We start from the raw sequence: 24,508 nt of genomic DNA, 5'->3' as shown, positions 1-24,508 counted from the left end.
GGAGCTGTGGGTCTTCTGCCACTTTTGGGGCCAATATTGTAACTGCATTATGAAGCTACTGCTGTAACTGGATATATGACTGAAAAATAAAGTACGTGGAACAATCTGTACCAAAACAGGCTCCCATTTTTTTGTCACTAATCAGAAATAACCGTGTTAATCGGGAGGAAATCTATGTCACTTATGTTATGATTAATGTTCATCCAGTTCACACTGATTCATTGATTAACCAGGTTTATTTAGCCCAATGCCACAGGAGGACAAGCTAATGTCAGGTCACTGGCAGTCAGCGGGAGCTGGTGTTGAATTGATAAAAGTAGTCCTTGGTGGGTTTGTTGGTGTACAGTCTCTTATTCAGGTACTCTTGCCTGGGGCAGAAACAGAAATTTAAACACAGTAAGTAGCTTGTCCCCCTAAATGTTTATAAAATCTGAAATCTCTATTTCCATATTTTATCACCTAAGCCTAAAACACATTTGCTGATTAGTGTCTAATCAGAAAGTGTATGAATATGTGGGCAGTGCTTACTGTGCCAGCTGCTCTCGGGCCAGCTGCATGTTGTAGCGGTCCATCTGAATTCTCCGCTCTCTATTCAGCTCGGCTGCTCTCAGGTCCTCCTTCTCGGCTTCTCTGGACAGCTTCAGCAGCTTCAGGTCCCAAGCTGCTTCACGGATCTTTTCAGCATCTCGCTGTTTCTGAAGGCAGAGAGGAAATAAATCTAAAAACACACTAAACTTGTTCTCCTAAAGGCAATTCTGCTTCATTATGATTTAGGTTCCCAAACTTTCATGCTGATTTTGGGTGACTTTAACATGCCTGTAGATAACACTGAGAAATGCAAAGCTTCAGAGCCAAATAATCTGCTGGAGGTCTTATGGCTTGGTAACTGGATCCACCCAAATGTTTTTTTCTGTGTTAGCACTTTATGTTTATGCTTATTCTTGCCGCTATTGCATCTTGAAATCAATGTTGATCATGTTAATCCAGGTCCAGGCACTAATGGAAAGTTTGGGGCCTTATTTTAGTACACTAGAAAGACTAGAAAGATACCATCATCCTGAATAAGGAGAAAACTGATATACACTGGTATATTTTTCTAATATCTCCAGCACACTAAAATAAGACCTTTTATTACTTGTTCAAACCAACTTTCAGTGCCTGGATGCTGGTTTGAGCACCGCTGGCTTGATGGACACTAGTAGTGCTCCTGTTACATTTACTAGCTTCCAATTAGTTTTAGAATTGATTTTTAAAGGTTAGTGCTTTTTTAAGGTGACGCAATGTTTGCGACCTCAATATCTATCTGACAAGCCAGTAAGCTACCCGCAGACCTCATGGATTATTTACAGAGTCTTAAGCAACACTGGTGATGTGGCTTTTATCTTTTCGCTGCTGAAACAACCTTCTGAATCACATCAGGAGTACTCCAACATTTGCAGTGTTTAAAACAACACAAAAAGGAGGGACAAACCTAAGTTGAACACCATTTCCACTGTGGGAGAAGAGCTACAAAAACCTGGGTATTCACATCAATAACAGACTGGACTGGAAATGCAACTCTGAGGCTGTCTGGGTCATTTAATGAATTCAGTAAAACACTATTGTCTGTTACTGCTAGTGCAATCTTCTTTGTAGGTTTGTTTTGGGGTAGCAGCGTCAGAGCCAGTGACGCTGGAAAGCTGAACAAGCTGATTAAAGGCTGAGTCTGTGCTGGGGACTAGCCTGAAGCCCCTAGAGGGAGTTATTAAGAGCAGGATGTTGCACAAACTGCTAAACATACTGGACAACACACGACATCCCCTTCATGACTGTTGTCAGCAGGTGACTCCCTTAACTCTGCTTTAATAATGACTGACATTAGTATTTTAATGTATTTTTTAAAGTTATTTATTTCTTTTTGTTTTATGAACTTTAATTCTACTTATTTTATTGGTTTTAAATGATCATTTATACTCATCTGTCAATAGTTTTAATTATCTTAATATATTTCTCTATTTTATGGACTGAAGGTATCGATCTCATATACATGTATATTTTTACTAGTAATATTGCACTGTTGCTTTTTTGGTTGTTTTTACTTGTGAATACAGACTTTGTAGGTTTCACATTCCCGTCTTATGTTTTTGTTTTTTCAAGTCTAGGATTATTTTCTTTGTGAGTAATCTCCTCAAAGCTGAAATCCTTTTTGAAAACAACCTGTGTAGAAAAGTTGGCACAGATGTCAAAAACTCTTTCCCTTCATCCCAAAATGGTCGCGGCAGATGGCTTGCCCCCCCCCCAGCCTGGTTCTGTCTAAGGTTCAACAAGAGTTTTTCTGTCCCACTGTCACCAAGTCGCTCGATTGCTGTTGTTTATTTAACTAATATTTTAGGGTCTTTAACCTACAATATAAAGTGCTTTGATGTGACTGCTGTTGTGCATTGCTGCTGACAGAGCTGAATTAAATAAAAAATAATAAAAAAGAAAACACTAATTTCAAATCCACACATGCAGTACCCAAGCACAAGTACTTGCCCTGCCCAATTCCCCTGCTGGCCACCTCTGTACTCAAGGGATTATGTGGACATGGTATTCTACATAACATATATGGAATACCGTGTGCAGCTTTGACTATATTACTGTGGAGTACCGAGTGTAATACCTGTCTCTCAAGGCATTGTTGTTCTCTCTCCTGCTGAATGCTTTTCAGCTGTTCGGGGCTCATTCCTTTCCACCTGTCTGGTAGAACCTGTGGTGGCCTCCCTCCTCCCACCTGTCTCTCTGTTGCCTCTGCACACTCTGTCATCATGTCAGATGTCATTGTATGCCACATCTCTGCCAGATTTTCCTGTTCCTCTCTCTTGCGTTGCTCCTCCAGTTTCTCTGCTTGCTCTTTAGCCTGTGTGTACAGGACATGGTGAGGCTTTAACACAGATCCAGGGACAGTTAATTGATTATCCCACTGATGACTGATGATTCAGAAGCATTGCAAAACCCAGTTTCTAAAATGTGGTTACTCCTAGCATAGAGCTACCAGTCAGCCATATGGCGAACGTCGTCCTGAGAGAGCCACTCAGTCAGCTGTATTTGCTTGTGCATCATGAGTGGTTATTAGTGAAACCACTAAACACTATGAAAAAGTACAGTGACCTGAAGGATTTACAATGATTCCTCCCAATGGGGGATTCAGCCGAGTGCATTCAGGCAAATGAGGGAAGAGCTAAATGGAGGCTTTTAAAAACAGACAGTAACCATGCATACATCAAAGCCGTTTAACCATCCATGTTGCCTGGTGCCAAATAATATGATTGCCGCCATCCTGCACCAAGTGTGTGTATGCATCATTTGACATTTTCAGCTTGCAATTCCCACATGACAACATCATGTCACAGCTTGCCCCTTCCCACCCCCACCCCTTTTAGATTTTGCCTTGAGCATTCACATTAGTGAGTGGTGTGTGCATATCTGTTTGCCCATCTGTATACTGTACCAGAGCCTGATTGTAGTTCTCGAGCGCGATGCGGCTGGCTCTCTTACACACCTCCTCGAGGGCAGCTTGTTGAGCCCCTCTCATGTCTTGTTGCACCAGCTCTTTGCTCGCAAGCATCTCTGTGACACACATGATTTGGGGATCATCTGATGTGTGTTTTTCCACACCTGCCTTAGCTGTTGTATTTGGCTCTTTAACTGCACACTTCACACTTACAGTAAAGCTCTTAGGGATAAGCATCCATCACTGTCACCTGGTAATAAGGGCTGTGCATGGGAGTGTATGATTGTTTGTGCAGGAAAGCATGAAGCATGTGTGTGATGTACAGAGGTTGTAGAGTAAATGATGTAAACTCATTAGGAATGCTAGTGAATGTGTGTACTTGTGTGTGTCTCTTTTCACCTATGTGCTTGTCTCGCATGTGCCGTTTTTCATTCTCGTCCATCTGTGCTCGCAGATCTCGTTCTGTCTTTCTTATTTGTTCTCTCATCCTCAGCTCCTCTCCGACACCCTCTCCCTGTGCATGAAACAAGGACAGATGACCATAAGAGGTAACAATATTACATATTTAACCATTAGCTGGACCCCCCTCCCGGTCTTTAAAGCTTACAAATCCCCTGCTTTGTCAGAGCTGCCCTACCTTAACACTGGAATTCCCAGCTTCTACCGTTCTACCTTTAAAAGCCGGAGAGCAGTCAAGTCAAGAAGGCTTCTACCTGAGACCCCCGCGGAGTCATCATTTTGCGTTTCTACCTTTAAAAGCCGGAGAGCAGTCAAATGCTGGAAGTGGAAGCTAAATTGGCTAGTCATTCATATGTATATTGGGTCGTTACCTAGGAATTCTGGAGGGAGGGGATTGGGGGAGAAATCAACACACATGAGTCTAGGTCCTTTGTTGCTGACATTTATTGATAAAAACAGTAGTTTCATTTCATGTTATTTCCTTTTTCATTTCAAGCAAGGAAGTGGATGTAGTTAGTAAGTAAGATATTTCAGACATTATTCTGACACAGAGGAGGAGATACTGGAATTATAATTAGTATCTATGCATGCATTTGTGATTTTGTTTGACCTTCCCATTGCTCACAATTTGAATTTGTTCACACTGCAGATGAGTGTCTCAGTCCCCAAACAAGCTCTCTTTTTCGGTGGAGAAGCAGTCTCCTCATCCGCAGTGAGTGTGGAGAAATCAACACACATGAGTCTAGGTCCTTTGTTGCTGACATTTATTGATAAAAACAGTAGTTTCATTTCATGTTATTTCCTTTTTCATTTCAAGCAAGGAAGTGGATGTAGTTAGTAAGTAAGATATTTCAGACATTATTCTGACACAGAGGAGGAGATACTGGAATTATAATTAGTATCTATGCATGCATTTGTGATTTTGTTTGACCTTCCCATTGCTCACAATTTGAATTTGTTCACACTGCAGATGAGTGTCTCAGTCCCCAAACAAGCTCTCTTTTTCGGTGGAGAAGCAGTCTCCTCATCCGCAGTGAGTGTGGAGAAATCAACACACATGAGTCTAGGTCCTTTGTTGCTGACATTTATTGATAAAAACAGTAGTTTCATTTCATGTTATTTCCTTTTTCATTTCAAGCAAGGAAGTGGATGTAGTTAGTAAGTAAGATATTTCAGACATTATTCTGACACAGAGGAGGAGATACTGGAATTATAATTAGTATCTATGCATGCATTTGTGATTTTGTTTGACCTTCCCATTGCTTACAGTACAAAAAACCAACCATTTGTACACATATGTACTAATAATAATAAAAAGTGAGTGCAACACTGCAACCCATCACCCCGTCGTTCAGTGGTCGTTGATCAGTGGTCCATTGTGGCACCATTCAGAGCACTGGTACAATAGTACCAGCAAGATATGGGAAGACATTGCAAATGTACTTGGATTTTAGGTTGCAAGCCACCCAAAACTTGATCCCAAACTTGTCAGGTTTACTTGCAATATACTGCAGGAAACCCGTCACCCCGTCGTTCTGTGGTCCATTGTGGCACCACTGATCAACGACCACTGAACGACGGGGTGACGGGTTGCATTGTTATGTGGTCACACCCCCGTCGTTGATCAGTGGTCCATTGTGGCACCATTCAGAGCACTGGTACAATAGTACCAGCAAGATATGGGAAGACATTGCAAATGTACTTGGATTTTAGGTTGCAAGCCACCCAAAACTTGATCCCAAACTTGTCAGGTTTACTTGCAATATACTGCAGGAAACCCGTCACCCCGTCGTTCTGTGGTCCATTGTGGCACCACTGATCAACGACCACTGAACGACGGGGTGACGGGTTGCATTGTTATGTGGTCACACCCCCGTCGTTGATCAGTGGTCCATTGTGGCACCATTCAGAGCACTGGTACAATAGTACCAGCAAGATATGGGAAGACATTGCAAATGTACTTGGATTTTAGGTTGCAAGCCACCCAAAACTTGATCCCAAACTTGTCAGGTTTACTTGCAATATACTGCAGGAAACCCGTCACCCCGTCGTTCTGTGGTCCATTGTGGCACCACTGATCAACGACCACTGAACGACGGGGGTGTGACCCCGCTGATCAGTGTGACCTGACCCCACTGATCAATTGTGATCAAGGGTATATATATGATACAATCTCACTGCACTTAGCCTAACCCTTCATTGCCCTGAAGAATCCTGTGGTGTACGGACCTCCTCTCCAAGGAAAGAAAATGCAGAGAAGACTCACCACCCAGCAGGCGTTGGAAATGATCCTGGCGGAAGTCGACCCTTGTGACTCGGATGGAGAAGACCTAGAAGTTCAGCCGGATTCGGACTCAGAGCTGTCTGATCAGTCTTCCGGTTAGTTTCATTTCATGTTATTTCCTTTTTCATTTCAAGCAAGGAAGTGGATGTAGTTAGTAAGTAAGATATTTCAGACATTATTCTGACACAGAGGAGGAGATACTGGAATTATAATTAGTATCTATGCATGCATTTGTGATTTTGTTTGACCTTCCCATTGCTCACAATTTGAATTTGTTCACACTGCAGATGAGGAGACTGCTTCTCCACCGAAAAAGAGAGCTTGTTTGGGGACTGAGACAGCGAAAGATGGCACAGTGTGGCGTGAAGAACATGTGGGGACCCGTCTCCCTTTCACCCCTATAGAACCGTACGCTGCAGATGGAGAGCCAACGGCTAAGGCCAGGAGAAGTATCTTGAGTCGCCTTCAGAGCTTCCTGTGTTTCATCACTCTTGACATGCTTCGTAGCATTCAAGAATGGACTATTCAACATGCACAGCAAACGGAGCATGTTTGTTGGTTCATGGACCTCCCTGAACTAATGGCATTTATTGCTATTGTCATCTTGCGGGGGGTTTACAGGGTTCCATCTGTAAATGACTGCTGGTCAGCAAACCTGGGAAACCCACAGATAATTGGAACTATGGCACGAAACCGCTTCCAAGACATCATGCAACACCTACGCTTTGATGACAAGTCCACCCGCTGTGATCGAGCAAAGACTGATAAGTTCGCAGCAATTTCCAGTGTGTGGGGATCATTTGTCACCAACTGCATCACGTGCTACAACCCTGGTCTACATATCACCGTTGATGAACAGCTTTTCCCATCAAAAACTCGGTGCAGTTTCCTGCAGTATATTGCCAGTAAACCGGACAAGTTTGGGATCAAGTTTTGGGTGGCTTGCGACCTAAAATCCAAGTACATTTGCAATGTCTTCCCATATCTTGGCAAGGACCCCAATCGTCCCACTGGGGAGAGACTTTCCGAAAATGTAGTTATGAGGCTGATGGAACCATTCCTGGACAAGGGCAGAAATGTTACCACTGACAATTTTTTCACATCGCTTTCACTTGCGCAAAAACTTCTTAGACGGAAAACCACCATCCTCGGCACAGTCAACAAGATTCGCAGGGAAATTCCTCAATCCACTAGACAGACAGATCGCAATGAATTCACCACTCAGGTATGTTGCAGGTCTTTTGTGGTTCTATGTTTATGTGTTTCATTGTGTGTAAAAGGGCTATGGAATTAACAATTTATCTTATTTCTTAGGTGTTTTCAACCTCTGCTGCCACGCTGACGGCGTATGCGGCCAAACGGAAGAAGACAGTATATATTCTTAGCAGCATGCACAGCGTGGTTCAGACCGAAAACACTACCAAAAGGAAGCCAAACACTGTCACCCTTTACAACAAGACAAAGTGTGGCGTGGATGTGATGGACCAGATGGTTCGGGAGTACACTGTCCGCAAAGGAACACGGCGCTGGCCAGTTGCCGTGTTTTATAACATGATTGACATGGCAGCACTGAATGCACATGTGCTGTATCAAGAATGCACCGGGACGAAGGAAAGACGGGTGGACTTCCTGGTAGCCCTTGCAACCGAATTGGCTCACTCTCATGTAGCTGCGAAGAAGGAAAGAAAAGAACAGTTGCTTCGGACACAACCCTCCACACCGAGCCCTGGAAAAAGGGCCACGTGTCAGGTCAAACACAGATGCAAAAAAAATCAGGCCACTGTGCGATGTGTTCACTGCTACAGGTACACATGTGGTAAATGCAGGCGACAGATACCGTGGCAGTGCCAGGATTGTGAGTGATTGCTGAAAATGTTGTAATGTACTCACTCAATTTTTGTTATTATTTGTAAACATGTGTACAAACGGTTGGTTTTTTTTCTATTTTCATCAATAAATGTCAGCAACAAAGGACCTACATGTGTGTTGAGTTCTCCCTAAGATGGCATACTGAAACACTCCAAGTGTTTGCAAGTAAACCTGACAAGTTTGGGATCAAGTTTTGGGTGGCTTGCAACCTAAAATCCAAGTACATTTGCAATGTCTTCCCATATCTTGCTGGTACTATTGTACCAGTGCTCTGAATGGTGCCACAATGGACCACTGATCAACGACGGGGGTGTGACCACATAACAATGCAACCCGTCACCCCGTCGTTCAGTGGTCGTTGATCAGTGGTGCCACAATGGACCACAGAACGACGGGGTGACGGGTTTCCTGCAGTATATTGCAAGTAAACCTGACAAGTTTGGGATCAAGTTTTGGGTGGCTTGCAACCTAAAATCCAAGTACATTTGCAATGTCTTCCCATATCTTGCTGGTACTATTGTACCAGTGCTCTGAATGGTGCCACAATGGACCACTGATCAACGACCACTGAACGACGGGGTGATGGGTTGCAGTGTTGCACTCACTTTTTATTATTATTAGTACATATGTGTACAAATGGTTGGTTTTTTGTACTGTAAGCAATGGGAAGGTCAAACAAAATCACAAATGCATGCATAGATACTAATTATAATTCCAGTATCTCCTCCTCTGTGTCAGAATAATGTCTGAAATATCTTACTTACTAACTACATCCACTTCCTTGCTTGAAATGAAAAAGGAAATAACATGAAATGAAACTACTGTTTTTATCAATAAATGTCAGCAACAAAGGACCTAGACTCATGTGTGTTGATTTCTCCACACTCACTGCGGATGAGGAGACTGCTTCTCCACCGAAAAAGAGAGCTTGTTTGGGGACTGAGACACTCATCTGCAGTGTGAACAAATTCAAATTGTGAGCAATGGGAAGGTCAAACAAAATCACAAATGCATGCATAGATACTAATTATAATTCCAGTATCTCCTCCTCTGTGTCAGAATAATGTCTGAAATATCTTACTTACTAACTACATCCACTTCCTTGCTTGAAATGAAAAAGGAAATAACATGAAATGAAACTACTGTTTTTATCAATAAATGTCAGCAACAAAGGACCTAGACTCATGTGTGTTGATTTCTCCCCCAATCCCCTCCCTCCAGAATTCCTAGGTAACGACCCAATATACATATGAATGACTAGCCAATTTAGCTTCCACTTCCAGCATTTGACTGCTCTCCGGCTTTTAAAGGTAGAAACGCAAAATGATGACTCCGCGGGGGTCTAAGGTACTACCCCGAAATGACTGCTCTCCGGGGGTGTAAGTGTTAAAGATTTGCATACTGGCAGGCCCTAGCTCATTCTCTGGAATGGCGATCTTGAATGCCCCCTTCAGGCCAAATTTAAGATCAGCATCACGAGAGTCCTCTGGTCGCTGATGAGTAGCCCAGTAATTGGTGAGTTCAGAATTCAAAACTCTTCGCTTCTCCTCTTCAGCATTGTTCTGCTGCACCAGTGCTTCATCTTGGTATATTCTCAACTTATCTGTAATACATTAAAAATACACCTATGACCAACCAAAGCTAATTAATGGAGAGGGCCTGAAATAATAAGGGACTAGGGGACTTGCATTTATAGCGTCTTGCAGGAATTATGTCTGCAATTAAACTGCTTTAATTCTAACTCATCCATGTCCTTCAGTTTACCCAAAGCTTTGTCCATTTGTTTCTCCATGTTTTGCTGGTGTTTCTTCTCCTGGACTTGTTGGTTTAGTGTATCTAGGTCGAGACCCATCACACGAAGCCGGGTGTTGAAAATGCGGGCCTTGCGTGCTGTTTCTGCAGCCCTACGCCTCTCCACAGCCTTTTCCGTGGACTCGTCTACAGGCAAATCCACTTTGAACATGTTCAAAGTTTCTAGTGACTTCCTAAAGAGACAGCATTACGACACTTGTTATCGGAGCTGATAATCTTGCTTGAAAATAAATTATTAAAGAAATGATTGTGCCGATTGAAATATAAAATCCTGGTGGGGTTCATCTTCAGAGCGATTTGCTCCTGTCATCACCTGATAACATCAAAAACCAAAGGCAAGGCAGAAGTAGACTAAATCAAATGTCTCTTCCTTAAAAATGGACATAAACCTCTGATCAACTTACCGCTGACGTTATAAATCTGTTCAGTTTCTTTCAATATCAGTGAATGAAAATCTGCTCCTGTTGTGTTTGGAGACCCTTGGTAACCATGGAAACAAGTGGCCACATATCGCTATGCTGGAAACACATAACAAGAGTGACAGGACCAGCTAAGGAAATGTCTTTTTATTTTTAATAATGTGTATATTCTGTAATAAAGTAGCATTAATAGTAGTAAAAAGTGATATCCAAGGTCGATCACAATCAAAACACGACAAACTCCAGACAACTAAATTTTGTCTCGCGAGAAACTGTGAGGTTTCGTGTCTCGCGCGCTTGTGGGTCTTCCTGTTGGATTGTAAAATGGCGCATTGTTGTCGCCGCCGTACCGAGTATATTTGATAAAGATTATATTTTTCATTTTAATTTTTAAAACGCTTGCGCAGATCATAATGTAACTTGTGCATAGAGCAGCAGTAGATTGACCAGAGCGGTTCATTCATTTCGTGCACACTGCGTCTTTGCAACAGCTTACCGGGTAAACATTGGTTGTTAGCATTAGCTAACTGCTAAGCTAATATTCACTGCAGACCAGCTAAACAAATATAACGAGATGGGTTATTTAAAACTGATAGAGATCGAAAATTTCAAGTCGTATAAAGGAAGGCAGATCATCGGACCTTTTCACAAGTTTACTGCAATCATCGGACCCAATGGATCTGGTATGTAATAACAGCTAACATAAACTCGAAGCTAATGCGAAATGCAAACTGCTAGCTGTGCCTAACGGTAAACACAGCTCCACAGCCCCTTTCTCTTTAGATCATAACTCTCAGTCTGTGCATAGCTGAACTGTATGGGGGTTCAGCTGTTGGTAGTGTGATGTATCGTATTGTTTCATATCCATATTTGCCACTAGAGTAGTTATTTAAATTTTATTTCGGTGTATTAATCGTTGTCAGTTTGTAGAATAACGTATTTGCATTTTAATTGAAGTAATTCCTTTAGACTGCTTAAGCACTTATGTCGTATAGGCACTTAATATATTTGTAAACATTGGGGTTGGACCTACCTTTACACTAGAGAAAGACGAAGTCTTTCAACGGTCTTTTCTCGTAATACAGTGCAATGCATCATCAAAATTATCTGGCCAACACAACGTGTAAAAACTGCATACTAATAGCCAATAAGATGCATTTTATTGCAGAACTGCTGTTTTGCACCAGACTGTACAAATAAAAGGTGAACTTTCCTATTATATTTACAGGACATGCATATTATCCCCATTCCATAGTGTACAACTAGAATAAATCAAAAATAACATTAAATAAAACAGAGATATAAGAATATGAGATGGGATGTAAAAATGAATATTAGGTAACAAACTATGTTTTACATAAGGGATATTAAAGCCTATATACAGTTGTTGTTTATGTATAGAAGCAAGCAGCAACATGGTCTTAACATGTGTGTTTTAATATAAAAAGGTCCCAAAGTTTACTAAGATTTCAATGTCATCATAATGTTTGTAGGAAAGTCCAACCTTATGGATGCCATCAGCTTCGTGTTGGCAGAGAAGACAAGTAACCTGCGTGTGAAGACTCTGAAGGATCTAATCCATGGAGCGCCTGTAGGGAAGCCAGCTGCCAACAGAGCCTTTGTCAGCATGGTGTACCAGGAAGATAATGGAGAAGAACGTGCCTTCACAAGAGTCATTATTGGTACAAAGCTCCATTACCAACCGTCCTTTAATATATAATTAACTTTCTTTTTGAATAGTTGTCTGTGTGAATTAAAAGACACTGATCTAGTAAAATTTGAATGCTTTTCAGCTGAATAAAAGGATAGTAGTAAAGCTGCATGGATATCAGTTTTCAAAAATTGACTCATCGTCTAAGAAAACATTTTTACATGTGTTTGCAATTTGGTGGGTCAAAAATATTTAAAATCTGTTACATTTATAAATGTATATATATATAATTTGTGTGTGTTGATGATGAGCTAATGCTTGTTTTGTTTTTGGAATATGCACCAGGTTCTTCCTCTGAGTATCGCATCAACAGTAAAGTAGTGGGCCTGCCTGAATACAGTGAAGAACTGGAAAAACTTGGAATTCTGATAAAGGCTAGGAACTTCTTGGTCTTTCAGGTAAGATTTCATTCTTGTAAATGTTGTCAAGATCTTTTCAAGAGCAATTTACGCACAGGCAGTCTTTCATAGTACTCCTGTACTAATCCACTAGGTTATTTTGATTGGAGAGTGCAGTAGTTTTTAGTGTGTGTGTATCATTGGTTTGAACGTGACTTGGTCAGTTACACCAGAGATTAAATTAACACCAGGTAACATTTTATTTGCTATTTCAAATCTCAGTTTTGTCTTTATTTCCCTTTAAGGGAGCCGTTGAGTCTATTGCCATGAAGAACCCCAAAGAGCGTACGGCGCTGTTTGAAGAGATCTCCCGTTCAGGAGAGCTGGCCCAGGAGTATGACCGGAGGAAGAAGGAGATGGTGAAAGCAGAGGAGGACACGCAGTTTAACTATCATCGCAAGAAAAACATCGCTGCAGAGCGCAAAGAGGCTAAGCAAGAGAAAGAAGAGGTTTGCCATTTTTACTGAGTCTGCATATGACACAAAGTGTCATGATCAGTGTCTATGGTTATTTGGCATTTACTGAATTCCTCCATACAGGATCCATTGAGTGGTATAGCCTGTTTCTACTCTAACAAATTTTAGGTAATATATAATTCCAGATAATGCAAATATTTGTCATTCATATGAATGCACCAAATTTCAACAGTAAAAGACAAACTAGGAACTTTTAGCTAAGCTCAACATAAGCTTTCAGCAATGTAACAACTGCACATCCTGCATATAAATCTATCCCACATATATTTATATAAGAGAGAAAGTCTGGTGTTAGGTGAACAACACAAAGATGAAGTAAAGATTGTTACACTGTAATCGGCAACAAATCTGTGTATTTCTTATTTGAAATGACTCAAAAATAGCCTTGAAACAAACTTTTGAATTTTCGTGATTAGTTTTTTGGGTTATCTGATGGAAAAACCTCAAATTCTCATTGGTCATGAAATGTGGAATCAGTTACATCTCTAATCATGATTTTCTCGCTTCTCTCTTTTCCTTCATTTTACCAGGCTGAGCGTTACCAGCGTCTTAAGGATGAAGTAGCCAGAGCTAGTGTACAGTTGCAGCTCTTCAAACTGTACCACAATGAGACTGAGATCGAGAGGCTGAACAAAGAGCTTGGGCAGCGGAACAAGGAGATTGATAAGGACCGTAAAAAGATGGACCATGTGGAGGAGGAGCTGAAGGACAAGAAGAAGGAGCTAGGCAGGCTGATGAGGGAGCAACAGACCATTGAGAAAGAAATTAAGTAAGTGGCATTAAATAAAATAAGTTTTGACATTTAAAGCTTAATGCACCATTAGTCATTTGACTTACATTAAACGGTTGACTTGACTACAGGGAGAAGGACTCTGAGTTGAACCAAAAGAGGCCTCAGTACATCAAAGCCAAAGAGAACACCTCACACAAAATCAAGAAGCTTGAGGCAGCAAGAAAATCACTGCAAAATGCCCAGAAGATGTACAAGAAGCGGAAGGCAGACATGGATGAGCTGGATAAAGAGATGAGGGCAGTGGAGCTGGCTAAGCAAGAGTTTGAGGAAAGAATGGAGGAGGAGGCGCAGAGTCAAGGCCAGGATCTCACCTTGGAGGAAAATCAGGTCTGATGTGTGAAAACTACATTTTAGACATTTTATCTTGAAAAAATACCAAATTAGTTACAGGATTTTAGTAAAATGATAATGTTTCATGAAATTGAAAAATGCACACTCTTTGTCTCCCTTCTTCCAGGTGAAGCAGTATCATCGTCTGAAGGAGGAGGCCAGCAAACGTGCTGCCACGCTGGCACAGGAGCTGGAGAAGTTCAATCGTGACCAGAAGGCTGACCAGGACCGCCTTGACTTAGAGGAGAGAAAGAAAGTGGAGACAGAGGTAAAGGAGAGAAAAATGGAAGATGATGGAAAGGTTTTATGAGCCAGAACGAAATTGATTTGATAGAAGTTGTTGTTTCTCTTTAGGCCAAAATTAAACAGAAGATCCGTGAAATCGAGGAAAACCAGAAACGTATTGAAAAACTGGAGGATTATATTGCCACCAGCAGGTATGCTGCTCTTAATTTTGGATTGTTTTGAGCGGAGCTGTGGCAAACTTATTTTATAGGTTTCTCTGGTTTACTGTGTGATTCACATCCTTTTTTTCCCTTCTTTCCCCATCAGGCAATCACTAGATGAGCAGAAGCGTATGGAGGAAGAGCTGACTGAGGAAGTGGAGAGTGCCAAAAGGAGGATCGATGAGATCAATATGGAGCTTAATCAGGTACTCAATGCACAGGAAAGAAAGAAATCAGCACCAACAACAAGTTGAATCTACTCTAATTGAGTTAGTTAATTTTTGCATGTGGTAACTCTGCTCCTAAAGACATCAGCCTTTTTCTATAGCTCATATTTTCCTGAACTGTACAAGACAAAGCATTATTTCTTTTTGTCAATCAGTAGACTTGATTAAATAAATCATTGCTTTGTGGGTCATTAATCCATGTTAGCACCCTAGCTTGGGTAATACTGGATTCTATAAATTCTTACATCCGTTATGGGAAGTGAATACGTCACCTATCGTAGCACCTCTGATGAACCCCCTTATTATTGGACTGTGGTTTAGGTGATGGAGCAGCTTGGAGACGCCAGAATCGACAGGCAGGAGAACAGTCGCCAGCAACGCAAGGCCGAGATCATGGAGAGTATAAAAAGACTCTATCCTGGCTCTGTGGTAAGGCACCTTTGGCACTATACCCATGCCGGGTCTGCTTTTCTTTTCTTTTTGGTGAAAGCATTTAAACATTGAGCATAAGAGCACTAAACAAACAAACGTTTACTGATTGTGTTTTCAGTATGGTCGTCTGATCGACCTGTGTCAGCCCACTCAGAAGAAATATCAAATCGCTGTGACTAAAGTGTTGGGTAAGAACATGGACGCCATCATTGTTGACTCAGAGAAGACTGGCAGAGACTGCATTCAGTACATAAAGGAGCAGAGAGGAGAGCCGGAGACCTTCCTTCCTCTTGATTACCTTGAAGTAAGTATATAAAAGTAATGACTCCAACTGAGAGCTTTGAACAATTCATAATAAAATTATGTCCTTGATGGGTGTAGCCTGTGAGCTAAATTGTCAGTCTTGTAAAACTTGGGGAAGCACAAAGCGTTGTCTGTCCATCCATACATCCATCGACTCAGACGTAGTTCACAAGGTGAACTACTTTACCTACATTATTGGTTTGAATTTGATTAAAATGTTATTTAATTTGAGTGAAATGGTAAAACAGGATCAGCTGTTGTTCTACGGAGACTTTCCAAAGAATCCTCATGGGTCACGTTTTTAGGTTTGTGGGCAATGAGCTGTGAATTGTGATGGGTCCTGAACTAGATAAGCTACTGCGTTGCTGGAGTTCTGATTTTAAATCTCTGCTCTGCTCTGGAGAATAATATCCAGGGTTCTTACGGGTGCTTGAAATCCTTGAAAATAATATTGTCTTTTCAAGGTTTGAAAAGTGCTTGAATTTCAGATGTGGTGCTTAAACGGGCTTGAAACTGTATTTCATTCACTACAAATAACTATCTGACCGAATATTTTTCTTATCAGATAGAGAAATAAAATGAGTCTCGATGTGTAAAAGTAAAATTTCTCTGCCTGGGCTGCACATTACATACACATTAAACAACTTAAAAATTATAAATGGCTTCAAGCTCACATTGACACCTGTGGGGCCCAATCAGCCACTGAGACAACAGACAGATTTAAGTGTTTTAATATATGAATGTTTCATGCTTTAAGGCTGCCTGTTTATTTAAGGGAGATGAACAATACATTATAATTTTACATAATTATACCACAGATGACAGATTAAATAAATAGATTTTAGGTCGATGTTTGTCTTAAAGTCTTATATGTTGAATTGAACTGAGTGTGTCATCTGTTCAAAGCCTCTCCCAGTCAGCGCTGTTCTCCATGCCTGTCTTACTGTACAAGATGTTAGTAGAACAAACACTTTAAAGGTGACTTTAACAATAATACAGACAGCAGTGTAGTCAAACATCTCACAGTAAGTTTTATTGGGAATTAACTTTAACCTGTTAGGCCCTCAGGGGTTTTCTGAGCTGCTTGAAAATGAAATGACCAAAATAAATGGAGCATTTCTCTGCAATTACAAACTGTGCGTAAACAGTCTTGGTATCAAAATAAAGCTAACACTGGTGAGATGTCATCAGAGGTGTAAATATTACTGCAGATGTTACTATGTTAAAAGTTACTGTGACTCAAACATATAAAAATTGCATTTTTTTATTTCCCTCCCTTAGATTTTTTTTAAAAAGTAACACCTTTGAAAGTATGCTTCGGTTCACATTTAACTCCAGAAAATCATAAATCAAAATATGGATATTACTGTGACAGTCCTCATGTCTGCACTTATATTTCTGACCTTGTGTTTTAAACAATTAAACTTGATCTTCTCCCCTTTGCCCCAATTTTTCTGGGCGTGGGTGCTTAACTACCGTATTTCCCGGACTACAAAGCGCACCTGAATATTAGCCGCACAAGCTAAAATCAGGGGAAAATCCTGCTTTGTACATACATTAGCCGCACCTGACTAAAAGCCGCAGGTGTTTCAATGTTGACTCATCATATGTAAGAGAATATGCACAAAGGGAATTGCCAGGAAAGAGATGGCTGTTTGGAGACACACCCCTTTTATTAATATTTTGAAAAACAAGTTATGGGTACATATTTGCACATGTAGTACATAACAGTAACCTACAGCACACCAGAAAAATAGATTCGGACTACCTTTTAGGCTCAGGTGCAGTGACACAGCTTTAACAAGAAGAAAAGTCAGTCATTCACCATCTTTCTCTTCTTCCTGCACACTAAAACCACCAAAGTCCTCTTCTCCAATGTCGGAAACGAACAGGCTCAGGATGGCTTCGTCATCCACTCTCCGCTTCTCTCCTTCGTTGTCACTTTCAAAAACAAAGAAATCCTCGTTGTCAGTGTCGGAGTCGAACACCCTCAGAAGGGCCGTGGCGGTGTCCTCCTCTCCATCATGCAGCAGTCCAGCCCTTCAAAATCCGTTGGTGATCGTGGATGTTTTCGCACTTTTCCACGCTGTCAGAATCCACCGGTGGAGTTGGGCATAACTTGCTTTTCGCAAGTTTATCGCCGTTCGTCATCCACGCCTCCCGCTGAATGCGTAGCGCTACTTTGAAGTTTGTTTTTCGCGCTACTTCGTACGGCACTACGTTGCCTGGCGGACGGACATGTGACTAACATACCACTCTTGAACCCCGATCCTTCCGCCAGGCAACGTAGTGCCGTACAACAGCGGAACAAACAAAACAAATCGTCTTACGATATCACAAAAATCATGGAAAATCCATAGAAAAGCCGCACCTGACTAAAAGCCGCAGGGTTCAAAGCTTGTGCAAAAAGTAGCGGCTTATAGCCCGACAATTACGGTAGTTAAAAACAAACAAACATGTGTCTCCTATTTTTGTGTCACATAGCTAAGAAGCGTCAATCGCTGATGAGAAGACTTATTCATTTGGCCTTGCTGTGTATTATTGTGGTGTTTGGTGCAGTTTTCTTGTTATGTGGGGTTGCTGTTTTTTTCAAGTGGAGATGAATATCTCTAACGAGTTGATTTGTTCACATTTTCACATCTTAGTTTTTAAGAGAAATGTGTTTTTTGAGTTTGTACCGTATTTGCATATAAGGCGAGCATTTCCTTTTTCAGTATTTTTGTGTGGTGCATTTTTCTCTGTTCTTACACAAGGGGAACAAAGGACATTTAAGTCGACCTAAGATGATTTGTTTTAATCTTTACTTGGTCTTACTTAGTTAAACGAGTGAATCATGCATTCTTTTTTTGCCAATCTGGAAAAGCTTGAAAATTGACCTTGAAAGTGCTTAAAAAGTGCTTGAATTTGACCCTGAAAAATAGGCGTGAACCCTGAATATCCCTGTTGGGAGAAATTGAAGGTGGTCAGCTGGATGATTATGTATCCAGATAATATTTTGTTAAAGTTTCTCAGAGTTGGTCCTCACTTGAAATATTTGGCTAACCTAATTTTCCCTGCGGACAATTCCTGCAACATGTTTTAATGTCATAGAAAGAGCAAATTCATGGCAGGATGGGCAACATTGCTTTCTGCAATTTTTAAAGCCAAAATTATACTTCTGTCTCTATGTTTTGTTTTTTTTGTTTTGTTTTTTTGGGGGGGGGGGGGGGGGGTAAATGTTGTCACGTCTATAAATAATCTTTTTTCACTGACAATTTGAACATTTTTTTCCCCGCAGAAGTTCTTTATATAAAATGCTACTTAACTCTAAAATAATCCCAACCTCAGGTCATTAATGTTCTTTCCTTAGTGCCGTTCACACTGTAAATATTGTCTAGAAAATTTAAAACTTGTCTTTTCAAAGGTGAAACCAACCGATGAGAAACTCAGAGAACTGCGAGGAGCCAAGCTGGTGATTGATGTGATTCGCTATGAACCTCCCCACATCAAAAAAGCTCTGCAGTACGCTTGTGGCAATGCTCTGGTCTGCGAGAATGTTGAGGATGCGCGAAGAATTGCTTTTGGAGGGCCATACAGGCACAAGGTACTTAGCCTAATTTAAAGATGGATGATTGGATGATTCATAGATGTGAGAATGCATAATAACCACTTCTACCTACTAACTTCTTATTCATCGGTGTCCAGACGGTAGCCCTGGACGGTACTCTGTTCCAGAAGTCTGGAGTCATCTCTGGAGGTGCCAGCGACTTGAAAGCTAAGGCCAGACGATGGGATGAGAAGGCAGTGGACAAGCTCAAAGAGAAAAAGGAGAAACTCACTGAAGAGCTCAAGGTGACTTTAAATATATGACCCACATCAGAGAGTTTGTTGGGACGACAGATTTTTAGTAAGAGTCACCATGAAGCACTTTATGCTGACTAACCTCTGACTAAAATAATTGTTGTTATTTTGTACTACCTTAATTATTAAATGAACAATTCATGAATATCCACTTAATGTTAATGTTTTCCTCTGCAGGAGCAAATGAAGGCCAAGAGGAAGGAGGCAGAGCTCCGTCAGGTGCAGTCTCAGGCCCACGGTCTGCAGATGAGACTCAAGTACTCACAGAGTGATCTGGAGCAGACAAAAACCCGTCACCTCTCCCTCAATATGCAGGTACGGCTCAGTAACAGCTTTCTTTCCTCTTACCGTTAGAAACAGTGACCCTTGCATTAAATTTTTTTCCGTTACTCTGTGATACAGGAGAAGTCTAAGCTAGAGAGTGAATTGGCAAACTTTGGCCCTCGCATCAATGACATCAAGAGGATCATCCAGTCCCGTGAGCGGGAAATCACTGACTTGCGCGACCGCATGAACCTGGTGAGACTGGCACAGAGTGAGCTGCAGTTAGAAGTCCGTTTATGAACATGTAACATTGCACAACATTGTTTCTGTTTCCCAGGTGGAGGATGAGGTGTTTGTGGAATTCTGTAAGGAGATTGGAGTGAGGAATATCAGAGAGTTTGAGGAGGAGAAAGTGAAGAGGCAGAATGAGATTGCAAAGAAGCGGTGAGTTCAGTAATCCAGTCGCTTCTGATGCAGGACAGTTAGCTAATAGTGAATCTGTCTCTGTTTGTTGAAGCATAACTTCATTTTTTTTGTCTTAGTCTTGAGTTTGAGACTCAAAAGACCCGCCTGGGTATCCAGTTGGACTATGAGAAGAATCAGCTGAAGGAAGACCAGGAGAAGGTCATGATGTGGGAGCAGACTGTGAAGAAGGACGAGGCTGAAATCGAGAGACTTAAAAAGGTGAAAACAAAGTTAGACGATGAAAATGTTTTGCCCTTGATTTTGACATCACTTTTAATCCCTCTTGCGTGCTTTGTAGGAGGAGCACAGACACATGAAAATCATTGATGAGACAATGGCCCAGCTGCAGGACCTGAAGAACCAGCATCTCACCAAGAAATCTGAAGTCAATGATAAAAATCACGAGATGGAGGAGATTCGCAAAAAACTGGGTGGTGCAAACAAGTCAGTGACTGCAGACATATGCACTGTAGTTTTTTTTTTTTTTTAATATCTTCTTAATATGATTTTATGTTTGAGTGAGTTTGTTCTACAAACAACTTTTTATTATTCCAGGGAGTTGACTCAGCTCCAGAAGGAGGTCACTGCCATCGAGACCAAACTGGAGCAGAAGCGCAGTGACCGTCACAACCTGCTGCAAGCCTGCAAAATGCAGGATATCAGGTTGCCTCTTCGTTCTGGAACAATGGATGATATCAGCCAGGGAGAGGTACATTAACAAAACCATCGTTGCTCTAACTGTAATTCCATTAAGACCGAAGCAGAAAACGACAGCCGTCTTTTTGTTTTTACTGTTCAAGGGGAGTTCCCAGACGGATGAGTCCAGCAGCCAAAGGACATCCAGCAGTGTTTTGGCCAAAGAGGCTCTTATAGAAATTGACTACAGCAACCTGTCTGAAGACCTCAAGGTGGGTCCAAATAATATTATAAAAATTTTCTTTACACATTAAAATATACCAAGTAGGAAAATGAGCAATTTGCCGCAGAGGTGATCTCTATAGCTGAAGTCAGATTTTGTACTTACATTTTGTAGATGCATGTAAATTAATACATTTATTCTTCGATCTTCCTAAAGGATGCACTGTCAGAGGAAGAGATCAAGGCTGAGACGAACACACTGCAGCAGCGTCTGAATGAGCAGCAGAGCATCCTGCAGAGGATCAGTGCACCCAACATGAAGGCTATGGAGAAGCTTGAGAGTGTCAGGGACAAATTCCAAGAGACCAGTGATGGTGAGATGGCAGTCTCATGTTAGAAGCTGGGGTGAAATGTGGAAGGGGACAGGAAGTTGAAGACCTCTTGTTAAACTTGTATCATATGCTTTTTTTGGTTTCCTTTCTTCTTTCAGAGTTTGAGGCTGCTCGGAAAAGAGCCAAAAAGGCCAAGCAAGCCTTTGAGCAGATCAAGAAGGAAAGATTTGATCGCTTTAATAACTGTTTTGAGTCGGTGTCTACCAATATCGATGAGATCTACAAGGCTCTGTCACGCAACAGTAGTGCTCAGGTATGTTTTTAGAGACTTGCCACATTACACATCATTAACTATGTCTAATGCCATGACAGGAAGCAGTTTTATGTGTGGAATTTGGTACATGGTAAATTTTATATATATCCATTTGTGCATGTGCCCAAGTTGCGTTTACCAATCAGCGTATGTTTCTTCTTTAGGCATTTTTAGGTCCAGAAAACCCAGAGGAGCCATATTTGGATGGTATCAATTATAACTGTGTGGCCCCAGGCAAGAGGTTCAGACCAATGGACAACTTGTCAGGAGGAGAGAAAACTGTTGCTGCCCTGGCTCTGCTCTTCGCTATTCACAGGTGAAACAAGGGAGATGTGCAGAGGAATTTTTAATACACGTATGACTTGACGGAAGTTGACTGTTTACATCTTTCTTGCTTCTCTGTAGCTACAAACCCGCCCCCTTCTTTGTGCTGGATGAGATTGACGCAGCTCTGGACAACACTAATATTGGCAAGGTCTGTTTAGAGAATAAACATTGATATAATGAGCTGTTTGTTTGTTTTTAAATTAATATTTCTTGTGATTTTAGTGCATTAGCCTTAATGCTTTCTCTTTGTACCTTCAAGGTGGCCAACTACATCAAAGACCAGTCAATGGAGAACTTCCAGGCCATTGTCATTTCTCTGAAGGAGGAATTCTACACCAAGGCAGACTCTCTCATAGGTGTTTATCCAGAGGTGAGTCTTTTTTTTTGTTTTGAATTAGAGACGGATAAAATCCCCAAAGAGCGGATCAGCTTAGATCCGAATTAGTACCACTTGAAGCACCACTTAAAAAGTGCAACTGTGTAGTTTCAGCATTGTTTTACAACAAGAACGCTACCATAACAAAACCACAACAAAAAAGAAGCCATAATAACTGAATAAAAGTCGATAAAGATCAAGCATATGCATTGCTTTGTGATATTAAATTTAGCCCATAAAATAATGCATATTATTATGTGTCATATAAGGTTATGCTATAGATAAGTTTTTATGGTTTGTTAAGAAAATGTCCCCATTTCATGCATCATTTTTCATATAAACTCTACTCTAGCACTCACAATACGCCAGTGTCACGAGACTGACATGTATTGACTGCAACAGATGTCTCCTGCTGAGCATAATGGCTGTTGAATCTATTCGCAAAGCAAAGAAGGAATTTACCCAGGATTCATCAGTGTGAACTAATGTCTGCAACAGAAACTCCTAATCAAAGATTCTCTGGATACAGTTATGTATTGACGGTCACAGTTTCTGACTGGGTGGCTCATCTGTATCTCCAGCATGCAGGGTCATTAACCTGTTATCACCCGAGTATCACACGGGCTGCGTTTGTGATTTCGCCTTTAAAATTATAAAATAATTCTCATCTTTCAGGAACCATTTGAACTTTCTTAAAATAGTGGAGGATTTGCAGTAATGTGAAGAGCACATGGTAAAATCTGTCTGTTTACACTGCGAATGCTTTGTGTTACCACGATACACCAAATATCCCCGTGAAGCCCGTCTTCTCTTCTTTCTGAAACTGCTCAGAAAAAAACAAACAAACAAAATAAACAGAAAAAGTTTTGCTTCTCTGCAGGATATTCATTGCACATTGTACTTCCTAATATTGTATTGTGACCTGTGACGTGTTTTAAGCTAAGCAAAGTGTTGACCCAACCGGCGAGATGCATTTCTGAGTATTATGCATATAAAGCTTTATGCAAAATACTAAAATATAGCCTTGAGATGGCTGAATTTTCAATAGTCAGGCTGTTTTTAGACGTTAAACTTCTGAACCTGGAGCTGAGACAGCAATAGAATGGAGTTCATTAGATTCATATAACACTTTATATTCTTCATATACAGACATGCAATAACATTCTCATCATAAACCACATGCAGTGTATCTAAGAATTAAAAGATCCTGTTTGATATTTGGCCAATAAAACCTGAGCATCTTGAGCTGTGAAGTCAATGCTGATTCGGAAACAATGAACTAATTTTCTTTTTTTCTTCCATCAACAGCAAGGAGACTGCGTCATAAGCAAAGTGCTAACCTTTGACCTCTCGCAATATCCCGATGCCAACCCAAATCCAAATGAGTAAGACTAGCTCTCCCAGCACTGCTATTTTGTGAAGTTGGATGTTTCCATGGTTACTTTTTCTGGATTGCTCATTGTAACCTTGTAGTCACAGATGATGTATCCATTAGGTCTCACATGTTATTTCCTTTAAAAAAAACAAAAACATTAGAGTAGTGACTTATTGAGCTTCAGTTGTTTTATTTTCTTTATAGACCGTAATGACCAGGATGTATGTACATTTATAAAAACCAGTCCTTTATCAGTTTTCCAATATAATTGTGTGGGGTGCTTTTTAAGAAGCTGTAGAATTTGTATCATGTGGTTAAGTGTCTCGAACATCCCTAAAGCCAATTTTTGTTTTCATAACTTTTATACTGTTCATGGCCGTCTTTCCAGCTGTGTGCTTTAAAGCTCTTGCTTGTTTCCTCTTCTCTGTACTTAACTGCAATTTCATATGTGCGCCTGTGTTTGTTTGTTTTTTAAAGCTTAATGAGGAATCTGTTGTTACAGTATGATGGATACATTCCCATGTGCAAAAGCTAAATAAAACCTGCAGTTAGCAGCAGCAGCTGGCAGAGCTGTTATGAGATCATGGAACTGAGGCTATCACTGCTCTGCTACTTAGAAGTTTTTTTATTCCCTGAGTAATAATCTGAATCAACTTTGGTAGGCAGAAAACTCAGCATGAGTTCATGCTGAAACTGTTTGGCCTGTTTTATCGATTGCTTTGCTTCAATAAATTTTGAATTATTTAAACTCATTTATCTTGTTTACTTCATAATACATTCTTGCAACTCATGTGCTGTTTTGTAATTTCATCGGGCTGTTTTTAAAGTAGCTTTCATATGAATATGTTTGAACCGATCCTCAATGTAGCATTTATTTTGCTGCACTAGTTTATATTCCATAAGGGGGAATAGGGCTTTGGTAGGCGA

At 40.8% G+C, this 24,508-nt stretch overlaps 2 protein-coding genes across 2 annotated transcripts; one reads left to right on the top strand and one right to left on the bottom strand.

The window, feature by feature from the left end:
- Window positions 1-217: 217 nt before the first annotated feature.
- On the bottom strand, window positions 218-10,394 carry ribc1 (RIB43A domain with coiled-coils 1). Its single transcript, XM_085442722.1, has 8 exons — window positions 10,301-10,394; window positions 9,849-10,069; window positions 9,472-9,687; window positions 3,872-3,988; window positions 3,470-3,588; window positions 2,642-2,878; window positions 529-695; window positions 218-368 (listed from the first exon to the last, which is right to left on the bottom strand). Exons 2-8 carry the CDS (start codon window positions 10,045-10,047, stop codon window positions 287-289), a joined length of 1,137 nt encoding a protein of 378 aa, XP_085298848.1. The 5' UTR covers window positions 10,048-10,069; window positions 10,301-10,394; the 3' UTR covers window positions 218-286.
- Window positions 10,395-10,606: 212 nt separating this feature from the next.
- On the top strand, window positions 10,607-24,333 carry smc1a (structural maintenance of chromosomes 1A). Its single transcript, XM_085442721.1, has 26 exons — window positions 10,607-10,998; window positions 11,809-11,997; window positions 12,312-12,424; window positions 12,670-12,873; window positions 13,431-13,669; window positions 13,762-14,020; window positions 14,151-14,291; window positions 14,378-14,460; window positions 14,576-14,675; window positions 15,018-15,125; window positions 15,247-15,432; window positions 18,835-19,014; window positions 19,116-19,262; window positions 19,449-19,586; window positions 19,674-19,790; window positions 19,873-19,979; window positions 20,078-20,219; window positions 20,299-20,444; window positions 20,556-20,709; window positions 20,801-20,908; window positions 21,076-21,232; window positions 21,349-21,503; window positions 21,668-21,819; window positions 21,909-21,978; window positions 22,090-22,200; window positions 23,515-24,333. The coding sequence occupies exons 1-26, from the start codon at window positions 10,890-10,892 to the stop codon at window positions 23,593-23,595; spliced, it is 3,696 nt and encodes a 1,231-aa protein (XP_085298847.1). The 5' UTR covers window positions 10,607-10,889; the 3' UTR covers window positions 23,596-24,333.
- The last annotated feature ends 175 nt before the right edge of the window (window positions 24,334-24,508 follow it).

The sequence above is a fragment of the Copadichromis virginalis genome, linkage group LG20 (assembly GCF_057382275.1).
Source record: "Copadichromis virginalis isolate Kocher_CV1m ecotype Utaka linkage group LG20, C_Virginalis_male_GT1.1, whole genome shotgun sequence".
Taxonomy (NCBI): Eukaryota; Metazoa; Chordata; class Actinopteri; order Cichliformes; family Cichlidae; genus Copadichromis; species Copadichromis virginalis.
The sequence above is the reverse complement of the archived record's forward strand: the minus strand, read 5'-3'. Positions and strand labels throughout refer to the sequence as shown.

Bases quoted from the DNA above. Each gene is read 5' to 3' on its own strand.
- smc1a (XM_085442721.1), top strand. From the start codon at position 10,890: ATGGGTTATTTAAAACTGATAGAGATCGAAAATTTCAAGTCGTATAAA. The intron at 15,126-15,246 runs GTAAGGCACCTT...TTGTGTTTTCAG, and splicing joins GACTCTATCCTGGCTCTGTG to TATGGTCGTCTGATCGACCT. The intron at 19,791-19,872 runs GTGAGACTGGCA...TCTGTTTCCCAG, and splicing joins TGCGCGACCGCATGAACCTG to GTGGAGGATGAGGTGTTTGT.
- ribc1 (XM_085442722.1), bottom strand. From the start codon at position 10,047: ATGTTCAAAGTGGATTTGCCTGTAGACGAGTCCACGGAAAAGGCTGTG. The intron at 9,688-9,848 runs GTAAACTGAAGG...AATGTATTACAG, and splicing joins ACAAATGGACAAAGCTTTGG to ATAAGTTGAGAATATACCAA. The intron at 3,989-9,471 runs ACACTTACACCC...TGTTTCATGCAC, and splicing joins TGCCAGTATGCAAATCTTTA to AGGGAGAGGGTGTCGGAGAG.